Source organism: Heterodontus francisci, chromosome 1, assembly GCF_036365525.1.
Source record: "Heterodontus francisci isolate sHetFra1 chromosome 1, sHetFra1.hap1, whole genome shotgun sequence".
NCBI lineage: Eukaryota > Metazoa > Chordata > Chondrichthyes > Heterodontiformes > Heterodontidae > Heterodontus > Heterodontus francisci.
In genome coordinates, this window is record NC_090371.1 from 103,612,878 (window position 1) to 103,639,109 (window position 26,232).

The following is a 26,232-nucleotide window of genomic DNA, read 5'->3' on the forward strand; positions in this document are numbered from 1 at the left end:
CGTCCTATTAACTGATGGTACCAGGACTAGGGACACAGATTGAAGGTTTTGGGCAAGAGACACAGGAAGAATGTGAGGAAGACCTTTTATATACAAAGCACAGCAAGTAGTAATGACCTGAAACTTGCTGCCCATGAGAGTGGTGGAAGTGGAGACAACGATTTCAAAGGAAATTGGATAGACACTTGAAGGAAATAAACTTGCAGGGCCATGGGGATCAAGATGGGGAGTGGGACTGGCTGAATCACTCTGCCGAGAGTTGCATGGACTCTATGGGCCGAATGGCCTCCTTCTATGCTGTAAATAGCTCTATGACTCATTCCCAGAGTGCAGGCACTGCTGACAAGGCTAGCATTTATTGTCCATTCCTAGTTGGCCCAAGGCAGTGGATGTACTAGAACCTGTGCAGTCCAGGAATTTGATAAAACTGAACAGCTTGCTAGGCCACTGCAGAGGGAGGGGCACACAATTTAAAGGTATTTAACTGAGAAAGGAATAGAAGGAAACGAGCAATTGTCTTGTGGGGAGTGCAGGGTGAAAAAAAAAAAGGTTGAGGAAAATAATGAAGTGTCTCAACATACTGTGCTACTGTCATTGATTTCCAGATTCCTTCCACAGTTCCTTGGGAAACCTCTTCCCGATGTACAATTCTACATTCTGATACTTCCCCAATTGCAATGCTGTGGCGCTTGTGCCACAAATCAGAATTCTGTAATAGATTATAAAAGGAGGGTGGCAATTGAATAGCTGTAGAAACAATTCACATACATGACTTGTGAACAATTAATCTTGAAGATCTAATAAAGCATATGCAACTACCCATAAATAGGCAAGTATTAAGCAAACCCATTATAGAATTTTCCACTGGAAGGAATACAAAAATTTACATTTTAAACTATTTTCAGCCATATTTGCAAACCATAGCCTATCTTGCCAAAAAGCTAATCGTCCATCCTTCTTGAAAGGCCCAACACGAGTGCCTCAAACACAAGTGTTTTGCATCCCATAAATCATACATCAAGATGCTGTTTTGTGTGGGTTGTGTCATTTGCATGTGTATGGATACTCCTTCTTAATGTCCTTTAGGGCAGGGATCAACCACCTTTTTGGTTCGAGACCCCCCCCCCCACCACTTCCCATTTTAAAAAAAAAATTCCACAAAAATAAGGTTTCTTCTTTTTTTAAAGTGTATAAAAATTAGTTATACAATTAAACATATTTGTGTTTTACTTAATGTGAAACTTGCTGCTGGTCCTGAACAATAATTTTGTCAAAACATGGAGGCATCTTCAACAACCATACGTGCATGTCATGGTCAATGTTTATCCTGGCTTGGTAAGTCAGTAGACTGTTGCCATGATTAATAGATGGTCACTGCTGCTGACAGAACGCTGACAAGACTGACTGTGTTGACAGCTGTACCAGCTCTTGCTGCTCATGTTACTAACAAGCTCAATGGAATGCACCAGAGAGACTAATCATGCCCCCTACATTCACATCCAAGTCATTGATATGACAAACAGAGTCCAGCACCGATCCCTGCAGCACAGCATTGGTCACCAGCCTCCAATGTGAAAAACAACCCTCCACTACCACCTTCTACCTCCCATGACCAAGCCAATGTTGTATCCAATTTGCTAGCTCACCCTGGATCCCATGTGTTCGAACCTTGAGTAGCCTACCATGCGGGACCTTGTCAAAGGCCTTGCTAAAGTCCATATAGACCACGTCCATCGCCCTGCCCTAGTCAATGCTCTTGGTCACCTCCTGCACGCACGCAACCACCACCCCCCCCACCCCCCCCGAGGTATGCCTATTGATGCTCTTGGCATGCCCTCCTGCACTCTTCATTGAACCAGGGTTGGTCCCCCAGCTGGATGGTAATGGTACAGTGGGGGATATGCCAGGTCATAAGGTTACAGATCGTGTTCCACTACGATTTTGCTGCTGATTTCCCACCACACCTCGGATGCCCAGTTTTGCTTTGCTAGATCTGTTCAAAATCTATCCCATTTAGCACGGTGGTAATGCCACACAACATGGAGGGTATCCTCAATGTGAAGGCGGAACTTTGTCTCCTCAAGGACTGTGCGTGGTCTCTCCTACCAATACGGTCATGGGCAGATGCATCTGCAACAGGCAGATTGGTGAGGACGAGGTCAAGTACGTTTTTTCCCTCTTGTTGGTTCCCTCACCACCTGCTAAAGACCCAGTCTAGCAGCAATTTCCTTTAGGACTTGGACAGCAATGGTGCTACCATTGAAGTCTCCCACCCAGAGTACATTCTGCACCCTTACCATGTTCAGTACATATAACTGTTGCATATATGTGGCCTGACATATTCCTCACTCTACTATTACCATCAAGCCAGGTGACCAACCCTAGTTCAATGAGGATCTAGAAAGGCATGCCAAGAGCAGCACCAGGTACACTTGAAAATAAGCTGCCAACTTGAAGCCACAACACAGGTCTACACACAAGCTAAACTGCAGCAGTACTATGCTATAGGCAGAGATAAGTGATTGCACAACCGACAGATCAAAGCTCTGCAGGCTTGGCACTTCAACTGTGCATAGTGATGATATTTAATAATGGGAGGAAGCTCCATGAACATCCCCATCTTCAACAATGACAGAACCCAGCGCTTGGTTGCAAAAGAAAAGGCTGAAGTGCTCGCAACTTTCTTCAGCCAGGAGTGCCAAGTGGATAATTCATCTGGGCCTCCTGAGGTCTCCATCATGACAAATGCCAGTCTGCAGCCAATTTGACTGATTCCACACAATATTAAAATGGCAGAAAGCAAAAGCTATGGAGTCCAACATCCTGCTGTAGTGCCGAAGACTTGTCCTCCAGAATTAGCTGCACTTCTAGTCAAGCTGTCTTAGGACAGCTACAACACTGGCACCTACCCAAAGCGGAAACCTGCCCAGGTATACCCGGTTCATAAAAATCAGGACAAATCCAATCTGAACAATTATTGCCCCATCAGCAATGTGAGGGAAGGGGTCATAGACAATGCTATCAAGCGGCATTTACCACCAATAACCTACTCCACCTTTGGTTTGGGTTTGCAAGGACTAGTCAGTGCCAGATCTCATTACAACCTTGGTCCAAACATGGACCAAAGAGCTGAATTCTAGAGGTGAGGGGACAGTGACTGCCTTTGACATCAGGCAGCAACTGGCTGAGTGTGGCATAAAGAAGTCTCAACTGGCTGGAGTCATACCCAACAGAAAAGGAATATAGTTGTAGTTGCTGGAGGCCAATCATCTCAGTCCCAATAATTCCGCAGAGCAGTATCCTAAGCCCAACCCATTTTCAACAGCCTTCCCGCCATAAGGTCAGATGTGGAGATATTAGTTGATTGCAGTGTTCAGTTCCATTTGTAATGCCTCAGATAATGAAGCAGCCCCTGCCCACACGGAGTAGGCCCTTGACAACATCCAGGCTTGGGCTGAACTGTGCCTAGTAAACAACTGCACCACAAAAGTGCCAGGCATCAATCATCTCCCATGAGAATCTAACCACCTCTCCATGACAGGCAATAGCATTACCAGCAACCATTGACCAGAACCTTAACTGGAACAGCCACATAATTACTGTGGCAATAGGTCAGATGCAGGGTATTCTGCAGACAGTAACTCACCAGCTGACTCTCAAAGCCTTTCCACCATCTACAAGGTGAAGTTAGGAGTGTGATGGAATACTCTCCACTTGCTGGATGAGTGCAGTGCCAGCACAAGAAGCTAGACACCATCCAAGACCAAGTATTTCACTTGATCAGCACCCCATCCACCACTTCTGCAAATGTGGTTGCAGCATGTGCCATCTACAAGATACACTGCAGCAACTTACCAAGGCCTCCCCAACCCACAACCCCCACCAGCTACAAGGACAAGAACAAACCATCTCCATGTCACACACAATCCTGTCGGACATATAATCACTGTTACTGCATCATTGCTAGGTCAAAATTTTGGCAATCCCTACTTAACAGACTGCAACAATTCAAGGAGGCAGCTCACCATTAGCTTCAAGGACACGCACGTGCACACACACATCTTCAATTAAATAACCACTCAGGATGAGTTAAAGTAAAACTTTAGCTACCACAATTTTCCATGGCACATTTGCCTACAAAAACTAACTATAAATGAACATATGGTCTCACTTTCGAGCATGTTTTATACCTCTCCTTACCCCACCCCCAGTTCTATAAATAAAATTAGCACAGTTTTCAATATGAACAAGTATATGGCTGAAGATCATCTCCAATGTACAGTATTTTTTTTTTTCAAAATTTGTCCATTTTAAAATTGCAGCTGAAAGAAAATCTAAAATACAAGTTGATTCTAAAGTGTCTTACCAAAATTATAGGCCTTACTGGGACAGGACCTGGCTTTGGAACATCATAGTCATTCCAATTTGGAAATTTAGGATACATGTCACAAATTAAATAGGATGACTTTTTTGGATAAGGCTTAAGAGGAGATGATGGAGGAAATCTGGAAAAGAAAATGTACAAGTCATGCAATTAGTCCATTTACACAATGGTTAATGACTGTATATTCTGCAATAACTTAAATGGACTGTGGGCTGGTGAAATTCTAGATGCATTTATACTACATAGTGGCATTGGTGCCAAGTGAATTTGCTTCACACTAACACTGCAATTAGTGCTAATGCAGCCTGCATTCAGAAACAGGGCCTGAGCCTGCATTCAGAAGCAGGGCCTGAGCCGACACTGAATTGAAGCAAAAGGATGCCCTGGAGCCAAAATTACATTTCACATGTTTAGCTTTAGCCAAGCCAAAATCACTTACTATTGACAAACTTATGAATGTGTAGTTAGGATGATTACTTCTTTCCTTGCCCTCTAGCCAAAAATTTCTATTTAACAAGTTTCATCAGTATTGGACTATTGCATTGAGGGATTTTATAAATTCAACTGGCAAGCAAATAAACCTCCAATAAAGCTGGCTTCTGGATATGGGGGCAATTAAAAACAGCTAAGGGAACAAGAAACACAAACAAGAAATGCTGGAAATACTCAGCAGTTCTGGCAGCATCTGTGGAGAGAGAAGCAGAGTTAATGTTTCAGGTCAGTGACCCTTCATCAGAACTGGCTAAGGGAACAAGAGGTATTTTCCAAACATGCCACATGAACTTGGAGGTTTATTACCATAATGTCAAACACTTGAGCTGGAGGGGGTAGGGAGAAGAAAGGGAAAACAATTGAAGGCCAAGAGAGATATAAAAGTGGGTCAGATGCCATCTTTGCCTTCTTCTAGCTGTGGCTGAGTCTGGATAAACCTGGTAGAAGCTGGTAAAAAGAATCCTCTTAAAAACAAACAAACAAACAGAGTGCTGCCATGTTTGTAGATTTGTAACTGAATTTAGCCCATTAACGGGGAGAGTGTAGCATGCTTTATTCTACGAGCATTATTATACAGATTGAAATTCAATCTATATTGTTGAAAATTACAACTAGCAGTAAGAATATGAACCCAACTTTTGAAAAGTGGATGAAACCTATGGGGCCACATGCAACAGTATCCAGCTCACACTTATGAAAGTGCTTCCATTTTTTGTTAAATATTTTTCTCAGGACTCATTTAAATTGTGGAAGTGGATTCATTTTGGAAGGCTGAAGATTTCATAGATGTTGGACTCTGTTTTTTGTTGAAAGTCCACAGAAAGGACACTTGGGATACATTTGAGAACAACCTTTACTGGACATCACATGCCTTAAGATAAATAAAGAACAGTAACCTTGGTCACTTGTGGGAGATGTTTACAGAGAAGTGACATGTCAAGATTTAGGAGTGGTCAGGAGGTTCTGACCTGCTGTTTGGGGTTCCGCTTCGGAGATATTGTTTTGGTTCAGTTGGGGGTGTGGACTGTGTTTGAAAAGAAGTTGGAGATTAACCGGCCAAGAGAAAAACACACCACTTATCGCTTTCTTGACCTCTTTGAACAGACCCTGCAAATCCTGAGTGAGATAACTTAGACCCCCGATGCCACATTTCTCTTGGAAAGTCTACCTGACTATTTCCAGAACAAACTGCTTCTGAAAAGATCCCAGTGACCTGTCTCCATTTACCTGGATGCCAGACCAAAAGGGACAACTGACATCATTCCATATCATCTTTTTTCCTTCAACAATTAGCAAGTTTTTGGCCAAAGTATTCTTTTTTGTAAAACAGCTCTGCAGGAGAATTTACTTTTTTTCTCTAATGAGAAAGAGTTTGCGTGGTGTATTTAAAAGGGAACTTTGATCTTTCAATCGGAGTGTTAGTGCTTTGCTTCATTACTGGACAAGTCTGGTTTTATAAATAAACTCATTATTTTGTTAAGGAAACCTGGTTGGTGTATTTTATTCTGGGATAAAAAAAAGAGTAGAGTCTATTATTGACCATATCGGTAACTGGTAAACATTTAAAATATATGTGGAGTCCTGTGAAATGGAACGAGAAAAGACAGTGCACTACTCCCGCCTCAGTCGTAATAACACAATGAGGGGTTTCCATGATCGTGTGACATGGGCCATTATCAAACAAGATATTGGGCATGAAAGAAAAAAAAAAATCTGATCATAGTCGCTCCAATCAGTGGATCCTATTTAGTACAAACAAAATTTGTAGCAATTTTTGGGGAATCTAAAAAAAAGTTACAAGGACATTGCAAGTTGAAGTGAAAATGGTGCCCACCATTAAAAAAGGAATGAGAATACAAGAGAGATAACAATTAAATATGTAATGTGAAAAACTTTACAAGAGGGGGCAATTATAAAAAAAGATTGGAAAGGAGATTAGAAAATGAAAGTATCAGCATATGGATAGTGGTTGGTATTGCTATTAGGATAACACTTCTGCACAGAACAAAAAAAAAAAAAGCACATTACAGCTACTCTTAAAACGTCCAGTGTCCAGCTCAAGAAATTATTGACATGGGAGCAAACTGATCATCTGAAGAGCCACTGGATTAAAGTGAACCAAAATGAATTTTAATAAAAGGAGTAGGACAGTAGTAATTTACTACTTGATACCACTGAGCAGAAATAAATTCAAGTTCAAGTCCTACTCCATTCAGAGATGCATTAAGCAATGAGTTTCCTTGCAAGAGGCAAAGATCAGTGGGAGATTCAGTAGGAATGCCTTTGGCACCTCAGCAGATGGCTACAGGGAGTGAGCAATGGGCCTTTGTTTCAGATGTAAATGCCACATGAAGGAAATGGATTAAAAACAGCTGGTTTAAAAAAACAAATCTGACCACAAAACAGTTAAGAATTGTGCCATACCTGTACAATCGATTATTATCTTCAAAATCTTCTTTTCCCCATCTTCCTTTGATATCTTCAATCACATGATTTTTTAAGAACTTTTTGAGTAACTGTACTGTCTGGTAACGGGTAACTTCAGGTCCAAAATTGTGGTTACTTCTAAGCAATTCATGTAAACAATCAACACCTTCTGAGGCAGTAAAGCAGCGATCATGAGTACGGAAGTGAAGACGATGCTTCTTCAGGGGCATCCTGGCTCGGAACAGCTCAATAGTTTCATTCCACTAGGAGAGATGGGAAGAAAAAAAAGTAATCAGCATATTTGTTGTTAAGCACTAGCAGAGGCATTTTCAAAATTAAGAATTGAGGTTAACTTGTGCATATGACATCCCATCATGTCCAGGCCCATCAACTGTTTAAATTACTGGTTAAAAGCTAGAAATAAAAATTTACCAAGTTTTTATTACTTAGGAACAGGAGATCATTCAACCCTTCAGTCTGTTCACCTTTCAATTAACTCATGGTTGGCTTCTACTTCAACTCCACCTTCCTCCATAACCTTGCCCAACAAAAAGGACATTGATCGCATTCTTAAATTTCAGTTGGCCCAGCATCCACAACTTTTGGGTGGGGGAAAAAGGCAAGTTCCAACTTACAGTTGAATTACAGTAATGTGCAAAGTAATGTTATTTAATTTTGACATTTGTTTGAACAGTTCCACTCCTTATCCTCAGCTTTATTTGCTGGTAAATAAAGAAGATTCACATCAGGCTAGCATGAACAGGAGAAATGTTGCTTTCAGGACAGCTAGACAATGTAATATTAACTTCTAGTTAGGAAAAAAAAAAATCAGATATGTAAACCATCTCCTGTACCCTCCATCAAAACACTGTATTCGATCAATGAAATCCACAATGTCTGAAAGTAATGCAAATGAGAATCACCCCCAGCAGCTCAGTAAATAACTTTTAAAATACTGCAATTCCAATCGAACCTTAGCCAAGGTTTCAGGTTTGCCAGTTGGTAGAGGACAGGGCAAATGTAGTCAGAATTCTCCCGAACAAATAACCATGCAGGGACAATACTGAAAGGTTGCTGAAGGGTGCTTTGGCCTCTTTCTCCCAGACCAATCTCTAGCACCTTCTCCTCAGTCTTCTTCCATTCCTACCCTGCTTGATTTAAATTTCTGGCTTACTTCCCTCCAAAACATTCCAAGTTGATTTCCTCAGGTATTCTCCCTTAACAGCAAATGACTCATAGAGTTCATACCTATTTTCAACTCACCTAGCTCCTTTCTTGACTTTACTGCACCTTTACCCTTGGTCTTGCAATCAAATCTTTCTAACCTACACAGTCATCACATTTCTCCCAAGGCATTGATCATTAACGAGGCTATCTCCAGTGATTTCCTCATCTCATCTCTCTACCCACATCCTACTGCTCTCCCTGAATGCCATAACCCTCGTCCATCTATCCAAGAAAAAGCTCTCCCCAGCTTCCTTAATTATTCACTAACTCCCAACAGTTTTACTTCCAGCCCTCCACACCACCAGTCACCACTGACTTACTAAACTGCTCCCTTGCCCTTCTCATATTTATTATAGCACATTCAGCATAGAAAACACATCCAAGACACTTCACAGGAGTGTTAACAAAATTTGACACCAAGCCAAAGGAGATTTTGGGGAGGAGATGAAAAAAAGCTTGGTCAAAGAAGCAAGTTTTAAAAAGGCCTGTATTAAAAGGAGGAAAGAGGGGGTTTAGGGAGAGAATTCCAGTGCTCAGTGCCTTGGCAGCTGAAGGCACAGCCACCAGTGAAGTGATTAAAATCAGTGATGCTCAAGAGGCCCAACTTGGAGGTGTGCAGATATCAAAGGGTTGTACAACTAGAGGAAATTATAAAGAAAGGGAGGTGGTAAGGCCCTGTTCCTACTAAAATCACTCACTGTATCACCACTACTCCTCCCTCGATACATCTGTCATGTGTTTTGCAAAGTCAAGGGCACAAATACACACAAGCCAAATCCCTCAACCATTACTGCCAACTCCAAAGGGAAGGATTTGCAGTTAAGTCACAGGTTGAAACCATCCATGCAGCTATTCCTTAATAATTTTAAGTCCGAGATTGATAGATTTTTGCTGGACAAGAATATGGAGCCAAGCAGGTGGATGGAGTCAAGACACAGATCTTACAGAATGGCAGAACAAGCTTGAGAATCTGAATGGTCTACTCTTGCTCCCATGTTCCTTCTGTTTACTTTTCCTGCTCTTCAGCCACAAATTCTTCACTTCCCATGCCCCATCCATGATATCCAGCTCCCAACCTTGACCTCCTACTCACCCAACCACAAATAAGAGCTCGTTTAGAAAGAAAAACAACCCTCCACTTCCTCCCATCCTCACATATACTTGACCCATCCTTTCCAAATATTGCTCCAGCTCTGTCTTCCCTTTCCACTCAAGGTTCGTGAATGCATTATTCCTCCATAGAATTAGAACATTACAGCGCAGTACAGGCCCTTCGGCCCTCGATGTTGCGCCGACCTGTGAAACCATCTGACCTACACTATTCCATTTTCATCCATATGTCTATCCAATGACCATTTAAATGCCCTTAAAGTTGGAGAGTCTACTACTGTTGCAGGCAGGGCATTCCACGCCCCTACTACTCTCGAAGTAAAGAAACTACCTCTAACATCTGTCCAATATCTATCACCCCTCAACTTAAAGCTATGTCCCCTCGTGTTTGCCATCACCATCCGAGGAAAAAGACTCTCACTATCCACCCTATCTAACCCTCTGATTATCTTATATGTCTCTATTAAGTCACCTCTCCTCCTCCTTCTCTCCAACGAAAACAAACTCAAGTCCCTCAGCCTTTCCTCGTAAGACCTTCCCTCCATACCAGGCAACATCCTAGTAAATCTCCTCTGCACCCTTTCCAAAGCTTCCACATCCTTCCTATAATGCAGTGACCAGAACTGCACGCAATACTTCAGGTGCGGTCTCACCAGAGTTTTGTACAGCTGCAGCATGACCTCGTGGCTCCGAAACTCGATCCCCCTACTAATAAAAGCTAACACACCATATAGCTCAATATGCAGCCCAAAACTCCTTGTTCAAACCCCTTTCTGCCACTGTCTGCCTTGCTCTGGGAAAAAGTTGTGAACAGCATTCTCCATGACCATGATGCCTTATTCTGGTCCTCAATCTTCCTGCAGTTTAAAAATACTGGTTCTCAAATCCCTCTCCTCAATTATCCAATTTTGTGGGACTGTCTATGCATGATTCATTCCCACCTAACGAAACTCAAATGAATTCTAGAAAAGGGAGGGCTGAGGGGGTGATGTCTTTAAAATTATGAAGGAGTTTAACAGGATAAAAATGTTTCCACAAAACTAGGGATCATTAAATATGATAGTCACTAATAAATCCAATAGGGAATTCAGGAGAAACTTAAAAAAACCCCAAAAATGTGAAATTTGCTACCATATGGAGAAGTTAAGGTGAGTAGTATATACACATTTAAGGGGAAGCTCAATAAGTACATGAGGGAGAAAAGGAACAGAAGAATATGCAGATGAATTAGTGGGAGGAAGCTCTCGTGGCACATAAATACTAACACAAGATCTGATGGACCAAAAGTCTGGTTTCTGTGCTGTAAATTCTATGCAATTCTCTATGCCCTGCATCAGCACCGTTGCAGTGTCCAAAGATCTATTCTTAATGCCCCCCTCCTCTTATCTAGATGCTGATCCTCTGATGCAATTTGCAGGCATGGGACCAGTATGCATATAGAAGCGATCATGCCAATCTACCCCCTCAATCTGTGTGCCATCATGTTTTACATTTGATATTCATATGAAAATTGGGAAAATATAAAACCATAAATTGCAATGCCTCCTCAGCAATGCGAATGAGTGCAAATCTTTGGCATCTCAGCTTTACCTAGCCAGAGCTTCCAATCCCACATCCTGTGGATCACTGATACTGCTGACCTTCAGCTCCATATCTCACGCTTCTGTCCCCATCTCAGCCCCTCTGTTTGAACCCTCATGTCCCCTCCAGAGTTCGATATTATAATAGTATCAGAAATGGAGTATTGTGTCCAATTCTGGGCACAGCACTTCAGGAGGGATGTGAAGGTTTGAGAGAGACAGAAAAAATTCACAAGAACAGGGATGAGGAACTTCAGTTGTTCTTCGAGAAGAGAAGGTTGAGAGATCTGAAAATGGTGTTCAGAATTACAAGGAGTCTAGACAGAGTAGAGAGAAACTGTTCGCAATGGGTGAAGGGTCAAGAGCCAGATTTAAAAGCCATTGGGAAAAGAACCCAAATGGCAACATGACTAAAAAAAAAAAACTTTTTTTTTTTTTTACATAAATGTAGCAAGTGGTTAGAGCCTGTTGAGAGGCAGATTCAAATCATGATTATCCAAAAAGGAAAATTTGATAAGCAGCCAAAGGGGAAAAAATTGCAGGGCTAAGGGGAAGGGCCAGGGAGTGGGGCTAGCTAAATTGCTCTTGGAGAGCCAGCACAGACATGACAGGCTGAATAGCCCCCTCCTGTGCTGAAACCATTCTATGATTCTGAGACACTTCTGTCAAAGTGAGTCAGGTCAGGACTGTTGGCGAATGAAATGGAATGGGCTGGGAAACTACAGATCCTAATTGGAATGAAAAAGTAGAACATTTTCAAATTTACCCCAAGGTTTATGCAGTGCCTAAAATTGTTGTTAATGCTGTCATGCAGACCCCCATCTGCCAAGAATAAGGCATATTAATTTAGTCATATGAACATTGATTTTACACTGTTGCTGGAGTGAAGAAATCACTTGTTAAAAAGAGATCACCAGACCATTGACTGGAGGACATTTGCATACTAAGACAGTGCTTGTGGAAACAAAGAACTACTCCCTGATCCAATTAACCCAAATGGATTTTGATCACCAGACACTGAAGGTGTAAGGAAGTGCGTTCCAGGGACTGCTAAGATGATACAATCCACAAAGACAGGATTGGTTAAACCAGCTAATCATATGACTAACCAGCTGGTCCAGGCTTCTGAATGAGACACAGGACAGTTTGAACTGAGACTCCAGAGCTTGCAACTAAAGCTGGAACAAGGAAGCCTCTCTCCTGGCTGTCTCTCCCTCGCTTTCCCCCCAAGCCACCGGACCCACAGAAGACACGTAAACTTCAAGAGAAAAAAGACTCCGACATCGAAACAAATTGAAGCATGAACTGGGCCCCAACGAAGAGTGGGACTTACCGGCAACCAAAGACTCCACATTGAATTCAAAGGACTGTAATAAGAACCCAGTTATTGTCTCAAACTTTTCCCCTTTATTCTTTTCTACTTTTTCTGTCTCTATCGGAGTGTGTGTTTATCACATATCCCATTTGGAAACAAACAAACTTATTAGCAAGAGACAGCATGGTTTTGTGAAGGGGAGGTCGTGTCTTACTAATTTGATTGAGTTTTTTGAGGAAGTGACGAAGATGATTGATGAAGGAAGGGCGGTGGATGTTATCTATATGGACTTTAGTAAAGCCTTTGACAAGGTCCCACATGGCAGACTGGTACAAAAGGTGAAGTCACACGGGATCAGAGGTGAGCTGGCAAGATGGATACAGAACTGGCTCGGTCATAGAAGACAGAGGGTATCAGTGGATGGGTGTTTTTCTGAATGGAGGGATGTGACTAGTGGTGTTCCGCAGGGATCAGTGCTGGGACCTTTGTTGTTTGTAGTATATATAAATAATTTGGAGGAAAATGTAGCTGGTCTGATTAGTAAGTTTGCGGACGACACAAAGGTTGGTGGAGTTGCGGATAATGATGAGGATTATCAGAGGATACAGATCGGTTGGAGACTTGGGTGGAGAAATGGCAGATGGAGTTTAATCCGGACAAATGTGAGGTAATGCATTTTGGAAGGTCTAATGCAGGTGGAAGGTATACAGTAAATGGCAGAACCCTTAGGAGTATTGACAGGCAGAGAGATCTGGGCGTACAGGTCCACAGGTCACAAAGTGGCAACACAGGTGGATAAGGTAGTCAAGAAGGCATGCTTGCCTTCATCGGTCAGGGCATAGAGTATAAAAATTGGCAAGTCATGTTGCAGCTGTACAGAACTTTAGTTAGGCCACACTTAGAATATTGCGTGCAATTCTGGTTGCCACACTACCAGAAGGACGTGGAGGCTTTGGAGAGTGTACAGAGAAGGTTTACCAGGATGTTGCCTGGTCTGGAGGGCATTAGCTATGAAGAGAGGTTGGAAAAACTCGGATTGTTTTCACTGGAACGACGGAGGTGGAAGGGCGACATGATAGAGGTTTACAAAGTTATGAGCGGCATGGACAGAGTGGATAGTCAGAAGCTTTTTTCCAGGGTGGAAGAGTCAGTTACTAGGGGACATAGGTTTAAGGTGCAAGGGGCAAAGGTTCGAGGGGATGTGCGAGGCAAGTTTTTTATTTTAAAAACAGAGGGTGGTGGGTGCTTGGAACTTGCTGCCAGGGGAGGTGGTGGAAGCAGATACGATAGCGACATTTAAGAGACATCTTGACAAATATATGAATAGGAAGGGAATAGAGGGATACAGGCCCCGGAAGTGCAGGAGGTGTTAGTTTAGGGAGGCATCAAGATCGGCGCAGGCTTGGAGGGCCGAATGGCCTGTTCCTGTGCTGTACTGTTTTGTTCTTTATATGCACGCTAGCGTGGTCGCGTTGCATATTCGTAGTCATTAACCGAATGAGTTTAAGATTAATAAACATCTACCTTTCTTGTTTAAATCGGATTCCTTTGCCTTACAATTGGAGCAGTGAACAAGGATTCACTGAGGGGGATCCAAAAACAGTGTTTCTAAAATTACACCCTGTTATGGTTAAACTAGGCACAGGCTGAGAGGGATCCCCTAGACCCCTTCTCACATCATGAAATTTTCCACTCCAGCAACAGAGATAGATGGAAAAGCAGGAATAAAAAAAAAAGTAAAAAGAACAATTTTGCATTCCAAATATTCCCTTTTACTTTCCTATATTGGAAACTAAAGTACAATTAAATTTTATTCTTTGCTTGATGTATTTTTGGGATCTATACACTTCTTGCCCTAAAGGCTTGCTTAAATTATTTCAACAATTATAAATTCTACGAACAAGCCACCACGATCTTTACCATGCCTGTAGCTGTCTGAACCACAGTTTGGTTACAACAGACGGACTTTGATAACTGAAGCTGTGATCTGATAAAGTGCCAGAGTCCTTCCTCAAAAAGTGTAATTATTACATTTCCTCAAATTATGGATTTTGTAACTTTCAGTGGTGTAGTACTAAATGTCACCGGACTAGCAATCCAGAGGATTAGGCTAGTGCCCTGGGACAGAATTTCAAATCCCACATGGCAGCTGGTGGAATTTAAATTCAATTAATAAATGCAATTAATAAAATCTGGTATTAAAAGCTAGTCTCAATGATGGTGCCAAAAAAAAAACACGATCGATCATCGTAAAAACTTCTTGTTCACTAATGCCCTGTAGAGAAGGAAATCTGCTGTCCTTACCCAGTCTGGCATACATGTGACTCCCAAACCACAGCAATGTGGTTGACTCTCAAATGCCCTCTGAAATAGCCTTGCAAGCCATTCAGTTCAAGGGCAATTAGGGATGGGCAACAAATGCTGGCATTGCCAATGACACCCACATCCTATTGAAAGAATAATTTTTTTTTTGCAACAACTGGTATTTTATTAAATAATTAAACAATTACATTTTATAAAACTTCAAGATGTTTCACAGGAGCGTTATAAAGAAAAATATGACAAGGCAATAATAAGTCAGATGACCAAAAGCATCTGTTTTAAAGAGAGAGAGTCTTAAAAGGAGGAAATCGAGGAAGACAGAGAGGTGTAGGGAGGGTATTCCAGAGCTTAGGGCCTAGGCAGTAATAGTGGAGCGATTAAAAAAAAAAAAATCAGGGATGCTCAAGAGACCAGAGTTATAGAAACACATCTTGGAGGGTTGTGGGACTGGAGAGATTAGAGATAGGGAGGAGCAAGGCCATAGAAGGATTTGAAAACAAGGGTGAGAATTTTAAAAGAAGTTTTGCTTAACCGAGAGCCAATGTAGGTTGAGAAAGGACATGTAGCAGTTTTGGATGGCCGCAAGTTAGCATAAGGGTAGAATGTGGGAGGCCAGCCAGCAGTGTGTTGGAATAGACAACAAACTAGAGGCAACAAACCCACGGATGAAAGTTTCAGCAGGAGATGGAGACAAGCAGGTTATGGAGGTTGAAATAGGCAGTCTTAGTGATGTTGCGGATGTGGTCAGAAGTTCATTGCGTTGTTAAAACATGGCACCATGTTTAAGAGCAGTCTGGTTCAGCCTTGAAACAGTTGCCAGGGAGAGGGATGGCGTCAGTAGCTAGGAAATGGCTTCAGTCTTCCCAATATTTAATTGGAGGAAATTTCTGCTCATCCTGTACGGGATGGCAGGCAAGCAGAAGAGAGCAAGAGAGAGACATTAACAATATCAGTTAACAAGGGGACCAGGAAGGGAAGATAGATGGTCAGCAATTTGGGGCCAACAGAGCAGGATGCAAGTCTCATGGACAAGATGAGCTCAGAGTGGGTATGAGGGGAGATAGGTGAGAAAATGGGGAACAATGCAAGTTCAGGGATATGGCAGGGGTAACATTAGAGAAAGTTTGGCCTGGTGTGCTCGTGGAACAGAGGGACATGGCAGAGGCAACTGATCTGATGGCCTCAATCTTAGGTGACAAAAAAGTCCATGAGTTTTTTGCACTTATTTTTGGAGGCGAGGATGAAGGGGAGAGGGGTTGCACGAGAGAAAAGAAGCCAGGGGTTACCATTGTCAAGCACAGAGCTGAGCGGAAATGATATTTAAGCACTTTAGAAATGGCAGTTAGATACTTGACAGTTGTCTGACAATGATAAGGACTTGTGGCAGGCTGAGCAGCATCGTGACAGCAATTGTGAAAGGGCAGAAAGTATTTGCAAAAATGGAATGATGTCAGTTAGCAATGGACCAAGAAAGGGCAAGTGTTTGACTATCTAAATCAGTTTCTAACTAATTATAAAACTTTACAACCCATACTTTTGTGCAGCAGAATCGAAGGCCCTACAATACAAAACCTATTTATTTTTCCCCTCACGTGCTTATTCTAGCTTCCCCATAAATGCATTTCTGCTAATCGCCTCAACAATTCCATGTGTTAGGTAGCAAGTGTTAATTGTATATTAATTACATTTAACTCTATTCAGATAGTGGATATCAACTGGTGATTCACTTGAATCCCTATGGATAGACAGACTAAAACAGATTGTTGGATTAGGAGGTGTATGCCTATAATGTGTAACTCAGTAAATAAATATACAACAGTATAAAGATTGGCTCCAGTTCTATCTTTCACCAACTGGTTTTTTGGGAAGACCAAGTTCCACTCCCTGGTTAATGCTCCTCCTGAATGCTGTATTGGCTTTATTAGCGACTATCCATTTATTTATGGCATATAGTTTTGGTCCTTCCACGACTGGAAGGATCTTCTCTACGTCTACCTTATCAAACAAACCTTCATAATCAGGTCACCCCTCAGCATTCTTTTTACTAGAAAAAAAAACAAGAAAAAAAAAAAAAAAAAGAGTTTCAGCCTGATCAGTCTTTCCTGGTAGTTATAGCCTCTTAGTTCTGGTATCATCCTTGTAATTCTTTTTTGTGCCTGTTCCAGTGACTCACAGTACAGACTTTGCTGTACTAATAAAAGGCAAGGCTGTCAATGCTCACTGTTATTACAGGGTAAAATGGACAGCAACTCCTGACACCCACAAATGCATAGTTAAAAAATGGAAATCCGTAAGCAGGATGCCCTGCTCCTCTACAGGCTGTGCGATTAGTCTTCAATGGAATCTGCACAGAGGTCACTGTAATGGCATGAATTTAGACTAATACCTACTATTTTTATACTAAAGACAGATGGAAAATTTAGCACTTGTGTTATCAATAACTTGAGTTTTTAAAATGGCAAAGGTGATAATTCATGAACAACTTTGGCCCAGAAAGCTAATTTTACAAATGTGGAATCTCATTCCCTAAGAAAATTAATGTTGAAGATTTTTTTTTTTAAAAACTATTAGAGAGATTTTTCCATTTCTCTCATGTCTCCCCCTTAATCTTATGTTTACATCTCGATCATTATTTTGCTTCCTGTACATTTATATTTCCTGTTTTTGTACTACCCGCTTTGGAGTCTGCAGGTCAGCAACGATTGGTTGAAGAGCCTCACTGTTGCTCACCCTGCTCAAAGACCTCTCACATCCCCTGTAAAAAGGTGCCACACTGGACCAGACACCAAAGACAGGAAGTCACGACTGACAAGCTGCAAAAAAAAGTCTCTGGGCAACTGTATGCAAAGTGAACAGCTAAAGTCACTCCCAGCAAAATCTGGGCCATTTTTATATTTTGTAATATGGAGACCAGAATTGTGCACAGTGCTCAAAGTGTAGTATAACCAAGGTTCTACAAGTTTAATATAACTGCTTTGCTTTTCCATCCTATCACCTTAGAAATTAACCCCAGTGCTTTCATAGAATGGTTACAGCACAGAAGGCCATCCAGCCCATCATGTCCATGCCCGCTCTCTGCGGGAGCAACACAGCTAGGCCCACTCCCGGACCCTTTCCCCATCGCCCTGCAAATTGTTTCTCTTCAGGTGCACATCCAATTCCCTTTTCAAAGCCACAATTCAATTTGTCTCCATCACGGTCAGGCAGTGTATTCCAGATCCTAGCCACATGCTACATTAAAAAAAAAGTATTTCCTCATGTCACCATTAGTTCTTTTGCCATTCCTCTTATATTGGTGTTTGCTGGTTCTCAACCCTTCTGCCAAGGGGAACAGTTTCTATTCACCCTGTCAAGTCCCCTCATGATTTTGAGCTCTCCTATCAAATCTCCTCTCAACCTTCTCTTCTCCAAAGGAGGATAGCCCCAGCTTCTCCAATCTATCCATGTAACTGAAGTCCCTCAACCCTGGAGGGGTTCAAATCTTTTCTGCACCCTCGCCAATGCCTTCACGTCCTTCCTAAAGTGTGGTGCCCAGAATTGGACACAATATTCCACTTGAGGCCAAACTAGTTTTATAAATGTTTACCATATATGATTTATATATCAAACATATATCCATTTATAAATATATATCTTTTTAATCAGTCTCAACCTGTCCTGCCACCTTCAGCAATTTGTGCACATTTACCCCCAGAATTCTCTACTCCTGCACCATATTTAGAAATATTTATTTTATATTGCCTCTCCTCGTTCTTCCTAGCAAAACGTATCACTTCACACTTCTCTGCATAAAATTTTAAATTTCATCTGCCATGTGTCTGACCATTCCACTAGCCGACATCCTCTTGAAGTTTATTACTATCCTCCTCACAATACTTCTAAGTTTTGTGCGTCCGTAAATTTTGAAATTGTACCCTACACACCCAAGTCTGGGTCATTAATACAGATAACGAAAAGCAGTGGTCCTAGTACTGACCCCTAGAGAACCCAACTGTATATCTTCCTCCAGTCCAAAAAAATCCACTCACCATTATGGTTTCCTGTCACTCAGCCAACTTATGAACATATGATCTAGGAGCAGGAGTAGGCTACTCGGCCCCTCAAGCCTGCTCCGCCATTCAATAAGATCATGGCTGATCTGATTAACTTCGACTCCACATTGCCGCTACCCCAATAACCCTTCACCCCTTGCTTAATCAAGAATCTATCTACCTCTGCATTAAAAATATTCAAAGACTCTGCTTCCACTGCCTTTTGAGGAAGAGAGTTCCAAAGACTCAACCATCAGAGGAAAAATTTCTCCTCATCTGTCTTAAATGGGTGACCCCTTATTTTTAAACAGTGACCCCTAGTTCTAGATGCTCCAAGAAGAGGAAACATCCTTTCCACATTTGCTCTGTCAAGACCCCTCAGAATCTTAGGTTTCAATAAAGTTGCATCTTGCTCTTCTAAACTCCAGCAGATACAAGCCTACCTGTCCAACCTTTCCTCAAAACAACCCACCCATTCCAGGTATTAGTTCAGTAAACCTTTTCTGAACTACTTCCAAAGTTTTTACATCCTTCCTTAAATAGGAAACCAATACTGTATATAGTACTCCAGATGTGGTCTCACCAATGCCCTGTATAACTGATGCATAAACTCTCTACTTTTATATTCAATTCCTCTTGCAATGATAACATTCTATTAGCTTTCCTAATTACTTTCTGTACCTGCATACTAACCTTTTGCATTTCATGCACTAGGACACACAGATCCTTCTGCAGTGGAGCTCTGCAATCTCTCACCATTTAGACAGTATGCTTTTTTTATTCTTCCTGCCAAAAGGGACAACTTCACATTTTCCCACATGATACTCCATTTGCCAGATCTTTGCCCACTCACTTAACCCATGTCCCTTTGTAGCCTCCTTATGTCCTCTTCACAACTTACTCTCCTACCAAAATATAAATAAAAGCAAAATACTGCAGATGTTGGAAATCTGAAATAAAAACAAGAAATGCTGGAAATACTCAGCAGGTCTGACAGCATCTGTGGAGAGAGAAGCAGAGTTAACATTTCAGGTCAGTGACCCTTCTTCAGATCAGTTCTGATGAAGGGTCACTGACCTGAAATGTTAACTCTGCTTCTCTCTCCACAGATGCTGCCAGACCTACTGAGTATTTCCAGCATTTCTTGCTTTTATTAATTTCCTACCCATCTTTGTGTCATCAGCAAATTTAGCAACCATACATTCAGTTCTTTCATCCAAGTCATTGATATAAATTGTAAAATGTTGAGGTCCCAGCACAGATTCCTGTGACACACCACTCATTACATCTTGCTAAGCAGAAAATGACCCATTTATCCCCACTCACTTTCTACAGGACCAATGCTCACTTTGTTACCTCTTTTTAAAATATTTATAGAAACTTTTACTATCTATATTTCTCACCAGCTTCCTTTTGTACACTAATTTTCCCCTCCTTATTAATTTTAGTTATTCTTTGTGGCTTTTTATATTCTGTCCAATCTTCAGACCCACCACCCAAGTGCAATTATACACTTTCTCTTCAATTTTGACACTATCTTTAACCTTTTTAGTTTAACTTCCTAAACGGAATGCCATAGACTTCAACTTTGCTGACAAGCCTTTCATCAAATATCCTTTGCATGTCCATGCACAGCAAATCAGCCCTCCAAGTTTTATCTCATCAAAAAACTCAAGTTAGTTAAATACGATGATGCCTCTATTTATAAAGCCCAGGTTCCTTTGCTCCTGCATCTTCGTTGGAATTGTATCCTTTATTTTATATCGCTTCCCCTTGTTCGTTCGAGCAATTCCATGCTGGCTTGCTTTTACTAATCTGCACCTGCAGAATAAACAAGCTTGTCATGCATTGTCGTTTCACTTCTCACCCGGATCACAAAACTCTGAAAAACTAAAATCAAGGGCATTTCGAAATCACAAATTAGGACATTTTAAACACAGCGTATAATTCAAGTAAAGATTGCAGTAATAATTTAACCAGCAACCCAGCGACGGCTCATTGACTGTTCAAAGCCACTCACCAGCTTGGTGGCCCGGTACGGACCTGGCGTTATCTTACTCTCCATGGTCTCCGCAGTCACTGTGCGCGGCGCCCCTGCTACTGCGAGCTGTGGCAGTGCCCGGCTCCGTTCACTGGGCCCCCGGTGCGGGTGCCCAGCCCCGTTAACTGGGTTTCCACCCCCCCGGTGCGGGTGCCCGGCCCCGCTCAGTGGATCCCCGATGCGGACGCTGGTGCCCGACCCCGTTTACTGCGCCCCCAATGCTGGTGCCTGATACCAGGCAATGGCTTCTCGCTGTCCGTTAGTCCCCATCGCATTTCTCACCCTCCCATCGGCGAGCCCTGGCCAATTTAAATCTGGAGGAAGAAGGGGAAACGCGCTCTGATTGGACGAGATCAATAGGCACGTGACCAGCAGGAGCTGCTTTTATAGGATAATGGTAACCAGGGGCGATCAGACAGCTTCTGAAAGGACCATTGAAAGTTCGAATGCACGGGCTTTCGACCAATCAGAAAAGAGGTGAAGCGATGTCCGGGATGCCCTGCGCTGCGCGTGTTGTGCGAGCGGGGCCAATGAGCTTGCGGTTGGTAAATGCAATGCTCAGAGTCGCACAATGACTTTATTAACAAAGGGAGGATGTCCCTGAGCCCCTTCTTTGCTAGGGCAATCCGAAACTAATCACTGTGACCTGCTTCCAGCACTTTATCAATCTTTCTGACGGCAAGTGCGAGGACATAAATGTGGTATTTTCCGTGAGGCTCTCAGATATGATACTCAGCTGACGGGCTCACTTAAATGTTTCTCAGATTTACGCAAAATGAACTCTTGCTCTGATACATGTATAGTCTTATATATCTTTCATTTTCTTTTTAAGTATAACTTTTCTGTGACGATTTATACAAAAACATAAAGGGTGTAGCTATGGATGAGCTGAAATTTATAGAGCGGTTAAGGATAGGAAGCTAGCCAGAAGAGCAATGGAAGAGTTGATTGGAGAGGTGGCAAAGGCCAACTTGTAGGGGTCAGCAGTAGATGGGGAGAAGGCGGACGGTGTTACTGGTAGAGAAGATATGAAGCTTGTGCCCCAGAACAGAACTACTTGTATCTGCAACAATCTTCAGCTCGGCCTCCTCCTGAAGTCCCCAGCAGCAAGATGCCAGCCAGTCTTCAGCCAATTCGATTTACTCCACATTTTTTTAAAAATTCATTCATGGGATGTGGGCGGCGCTGGCCAGGCCAGCATTTATTGCCCATCCCTAATTGCCCTCGAGTAGGTGGTGGTGAGCTGCCTTCTTGAACTGCTGCAGTCCATTTGGGGTAGATAGACCCACAGTGCTGTTAGGAAGGGAGTTCCAGGATTTTGACTCAGCGACAGTGAAGGAACGGTGATATAGTTCCAAGTCAGGATGGTGTGTGACTTGGAGGGGAACTTGCAGGTGGTGGTATTCCCATGTATTTGCTGCCCTTGTCCTTCTAGTTGGTAGAGGTCGCGGGTTTGGAAGGTGCTGTCTAAGGAGCCTTGGTGCATTGCTGCAGTGCATCTTGTAGATGGTACACACTGCTGCCACTGTGCGTCGGTGGTGGAGGGAGTGAATGTTTGTAGATGGGGTGCCAATCAAGCAGGCTGCATTGTTCTGGATGGTGTTGAGCTTCTTGAGTGTTGTTGGAGCTGCACCCATCCAGGCAAGTGGAGAGTATTCCATCACACTCCTGACTTGTGCCTTGTAGATGGTGGACAGGCTTTGGGGAGTGAGGAGGTGAGTTACTCGCCTCAGGATTCCTAGCCTCTGACCTGCACTTGTAGCCACGGTATTTATATGGCTACTCCAGTTCAGTATCTGGACAATGGTAAACCCTAGGACGTTGATAGTAGGGGATTCAGCGATGGTAATGCTGTTAAATGTCAAGGGGAGATGGTTAGATTCCCTCTTGTTGGAGATGGTCATTGCCTGGCACTTGTGTGCGGCAAATAATACTTTCCACTTATCAGCCCAAGCCTGAGTATTGTCCAGGTCTTGCTGCATTTCTGCACGGACTGCTTCAGTATCTGAGGAGTCACGAATGGTGCTGAACATTGTGCAATCATCCCCGAACATCCCACTTCTGACCTTATAATTGAAGGAAGGTCATTGATGAAGCAGCTGAAGATGGTTGTGCCGAGGACACTACCCTGAGGAACCCCTGCAGTGATGTCCTGGAGCTCAGATGATTGACCTCCAACAACCACAACCATCTTCCTTTGCGCTAGGTATGACTCCAACCAGCGGAGCGTTTTCCCCCTGATTCCCATTGACCTCAGTTTTGCTAGGGCTCCTTGATGCCATACTCGGTCAAATGCTGCCTTGATGTCAAGGGCAGTCACTCTCACCTCACCTCTTGAGTTCAGCCCTTTTGTCCATGTTTGAACCAAGGCTGTAATGAGGTCAGGAGCTGAGTGGCCCTGGCGAACCCAAACTGAGCGTCACTGAGCAGGTTATTGCTAAGCAAGTGCTGCTTGATGGCACTGTTGATGACACTTTCCATCACTTTACTGATGATAGAGAGTAGGGTGATGGGGCGGTAATTGGCCGGGTTGGATTTGTCCTGTTTTTTGTGTACAGGACATACCTGGGCAAATTTCCACATTGCAGGGTAGATGCCAGTGTTGTAGCTGTACTGGAACAGCCTGGCTAGGGGTGCGGCCAGTTCTGGAGCACAGGTCTTCAGTGCTATTGCCGGAATATTGTCAGGGCCCATAGCTTTTGCAGTGTCCAGTGCCTTCAGTCGTTTCTTGATATCACGCGGAGTGAATTGAATTGGCTGAAGTATGGCATCTGTGATGCTGGGGACTTCAGGAGGAGGCCGAGATGGATCATCAACTCAGCACTTCTGGCTGAAGATTGTTGCAAATGCTTCAGCCTTATCTTTCGCACTGATGTGCTGTGCTCCCCCATCATTGAGGATGGGGATATTTGTGGAGCCACCTCCTCCAGTTGTTTAATTGTCCACCACCATTCACGGCTGGATGTGGCAGGACTGCAGAGCTTAGATCTGATCCGTTGGTTATGGGATCGCTTAGCTCTGTCTATCACATGCTGCTTACGCAGTTTGGCATGCAGATTGTCCTGTGTTATAGCTTCACCAGGTTGACACCTCATTTTGAGGTATGCCTGGTGGTGCTCCTGGCATGCCCTCCTGCGCTCGTCATTGAACCAGGGTTGGTCTCCTGACTTGATGGTAATGGTAGAGTGGAGGATATGCCGGGCCATGAGGTTACAGATTGTGGTTGAGTACAATTCTGCTGCTGCTGATGGCCCACAGCGCCTCATGGATGCCCAGTTTTGCTTTGCTAGATCTGTTTGAAATCTATCCCATTTAACACGGTGATAGTGCCACACAGCACGATGGACGGTATCTTCAATGTGGAGGCGGGACTTCGTCTCCACAAGGACTGTGCGGCAGTCACTGCTACCAATACAGTCATGGACAGAAGCATTTGCAGCAGGCAGATTGGTGAGGATGAGGTCAAGTATGTTTTTCCCTCGTGTTTGTTCCCCCACCACCTGCCGCAGACCCAGTCTAGCAGCTATGTCCTTTAGCACTGGGCTAGCTCGGTCAGTAGTGGTGCTACCGAGCCACTCTTGGTGATGGACATTGAAGTCTCCCACCCAGAGTACATTTTGTGCCCTTGCCACCCTCAGTGCTTCCTCCAAGTGGTGTTCAACATGGTGGAGTACTAAGTCATCAGCTGAGGGAGGGCGGTAGGTGGTAATCAGTAGGAGGTTACCTTGCCCATGTTTGACCTGATGCCATGAGACTTCATGGGGTCCAGAGTCAATGTTGAGGACACCCAGGGCAATTCCCTCCCTACTGTATACCACTGTGCCACCATCTCTGCTGGGTCTGTCTTGCCGGTGGGACAGGACATACCCAAGGATAGTGATTGCAGTGTCTGGGACATTGTCTGTAAGGTATGATTCCATGAGTATGACTATGTCAGGCTATTGCTTGACTAGTCTGTGGGACAGCTCTCCCAACTTTGGCACAAGCTCCCAGATGTTAGTAAGGAGGACTTTGCAGGGTCGACAGGGCTGTGTTTGCCATTGTCATTTCCGGTGCCTAGGTCGATGCCGGGTGGTCCGTCTGGTTTCATTCCTTTTTATTAACTTTGTAGCGGTTAGGTACAACTGATTGGCTTGCTAGGCCATTTCAGAGGGCATGTAAGAGTTAACCACATTGCTGTGGGTCTGGAGTCACATGTAGGCCAGACCAGGTAAGGACAGCAGATTTCTTTCCTTAAAAGGACATTAGTGAACCAGATGGGTTTTTACAACAATCGACAATGGTTTCATGGCCATCATTAGACTAGCTTTTAATTCCAGATTTATTAATTGAATTCAAATTCTGCTGTGGTGGGATTCGAACCCATGTCCCCAGAGAAATACCCTGGGTCTCTGGGTTACTAGTCCAGTGATAATACCACTACGCCACCGCCTACCCTTAATGATATCAAGAAATGACTGAAGACACTGGATACTGCAAAGGCTCGGGGCCCTGACAACATTCTGGCAATAATACTGAAGACCTGTGCTCTAGAATTTGTCACAGCTCTAGCCAAGTTCCAGTACAGCCACAACACTGGCATCTACCCAGCAATGTGGAAGATTGCCCAGGTAGGTCCTGTACACAAAAAGCAGGACAAGTCCAACCCGGCCAATAACCACCCCATCAATCTACTCTCGATCATCAGTAAAGTGATGAAAGGGGTCGTCGACAATGCTATCAAGCAGCACTTTCTTAGCAATAACCTGCTCAGTGATGCTCAGTTTGGATTCCGCCCTGGCCACTCAGCTCCCGACCTCATTACAGCCTTGGTTCAAACATGGACAAAAGAGCTGAACTCAACAGATGAGGTGAGACTGCCCTTGACATCAAGGAGCCTTAGCAAAACTGAAGTCAGTGGGAATCGGGGAAAACGCTCCGCTGGTTGGAGTCATGGCGAGTGCAAAGGAAGATGGTTGTATTTGTTGGAGGTCAATCATCTGAGCTCCAGCACATCACTGCAGGAGTTCCTCAGGGTAATGTCCTCGGCCCCACCATCTTCAGCTGATTCATCAATGACCTTCGTTCAGTCATAAGGTCAGAAGTGGGGATGTTCGCTGGTGATTGCGCAATGTTCCGCACCATTCGCGACTCCTCAGATACTAAAGCAGTGCGTAGAGAAATACAGCAAGACCTGGTGAATATCCAGGCTTGGGCTGATGTGGCAAATAACATTTGCACCACATAAATGCCAGGCGATGACCATCTTCAACAAGAGAGAATCTAACCATCGCCCCTTGATGTTCAATGGCATTACGATTGCT

At 43.4% G+C, this 26,232-nt stretch overlaps 1 protein-coding gene across 1 annotated transcript in view; it reads right to left on the reverse strand.

Annotated features, from left to right (window-relative positions):
- LOC137371371 (DEP domain-containing protein 1B-like) overlaps positions 1–21,241 on the reverse strand; it is a 72,075-nt gene extending 50,834 nt beyond the window's left edge. Inside the window, exons 1-4 of the mRNA XM_068033861.1 lie at positions 20,909–21,241; positions 7,301–7,566; positions 4,367–4,505; positions 582–709 (exon numbers count right to left, since the gene is read on the reverse strand). Of these exons, the coding sequence (XP_067889962.1) occupies positions 582–709; positions 4,367–4,505; positions 7,301–7,566; positions 20,909–20,953 (578 nt within the window). The 5' untranslated portion in view covers positions 20,954–21,241. The remainder of the gene's footprint in view (positions 1–581; positions 710–4,366; positions 4,506–7,300; positions 7,567–20,908) is intronic.
- Between the last annotated feature and the right edge of the window lie 4,991 nt (positions 21,242–26,232).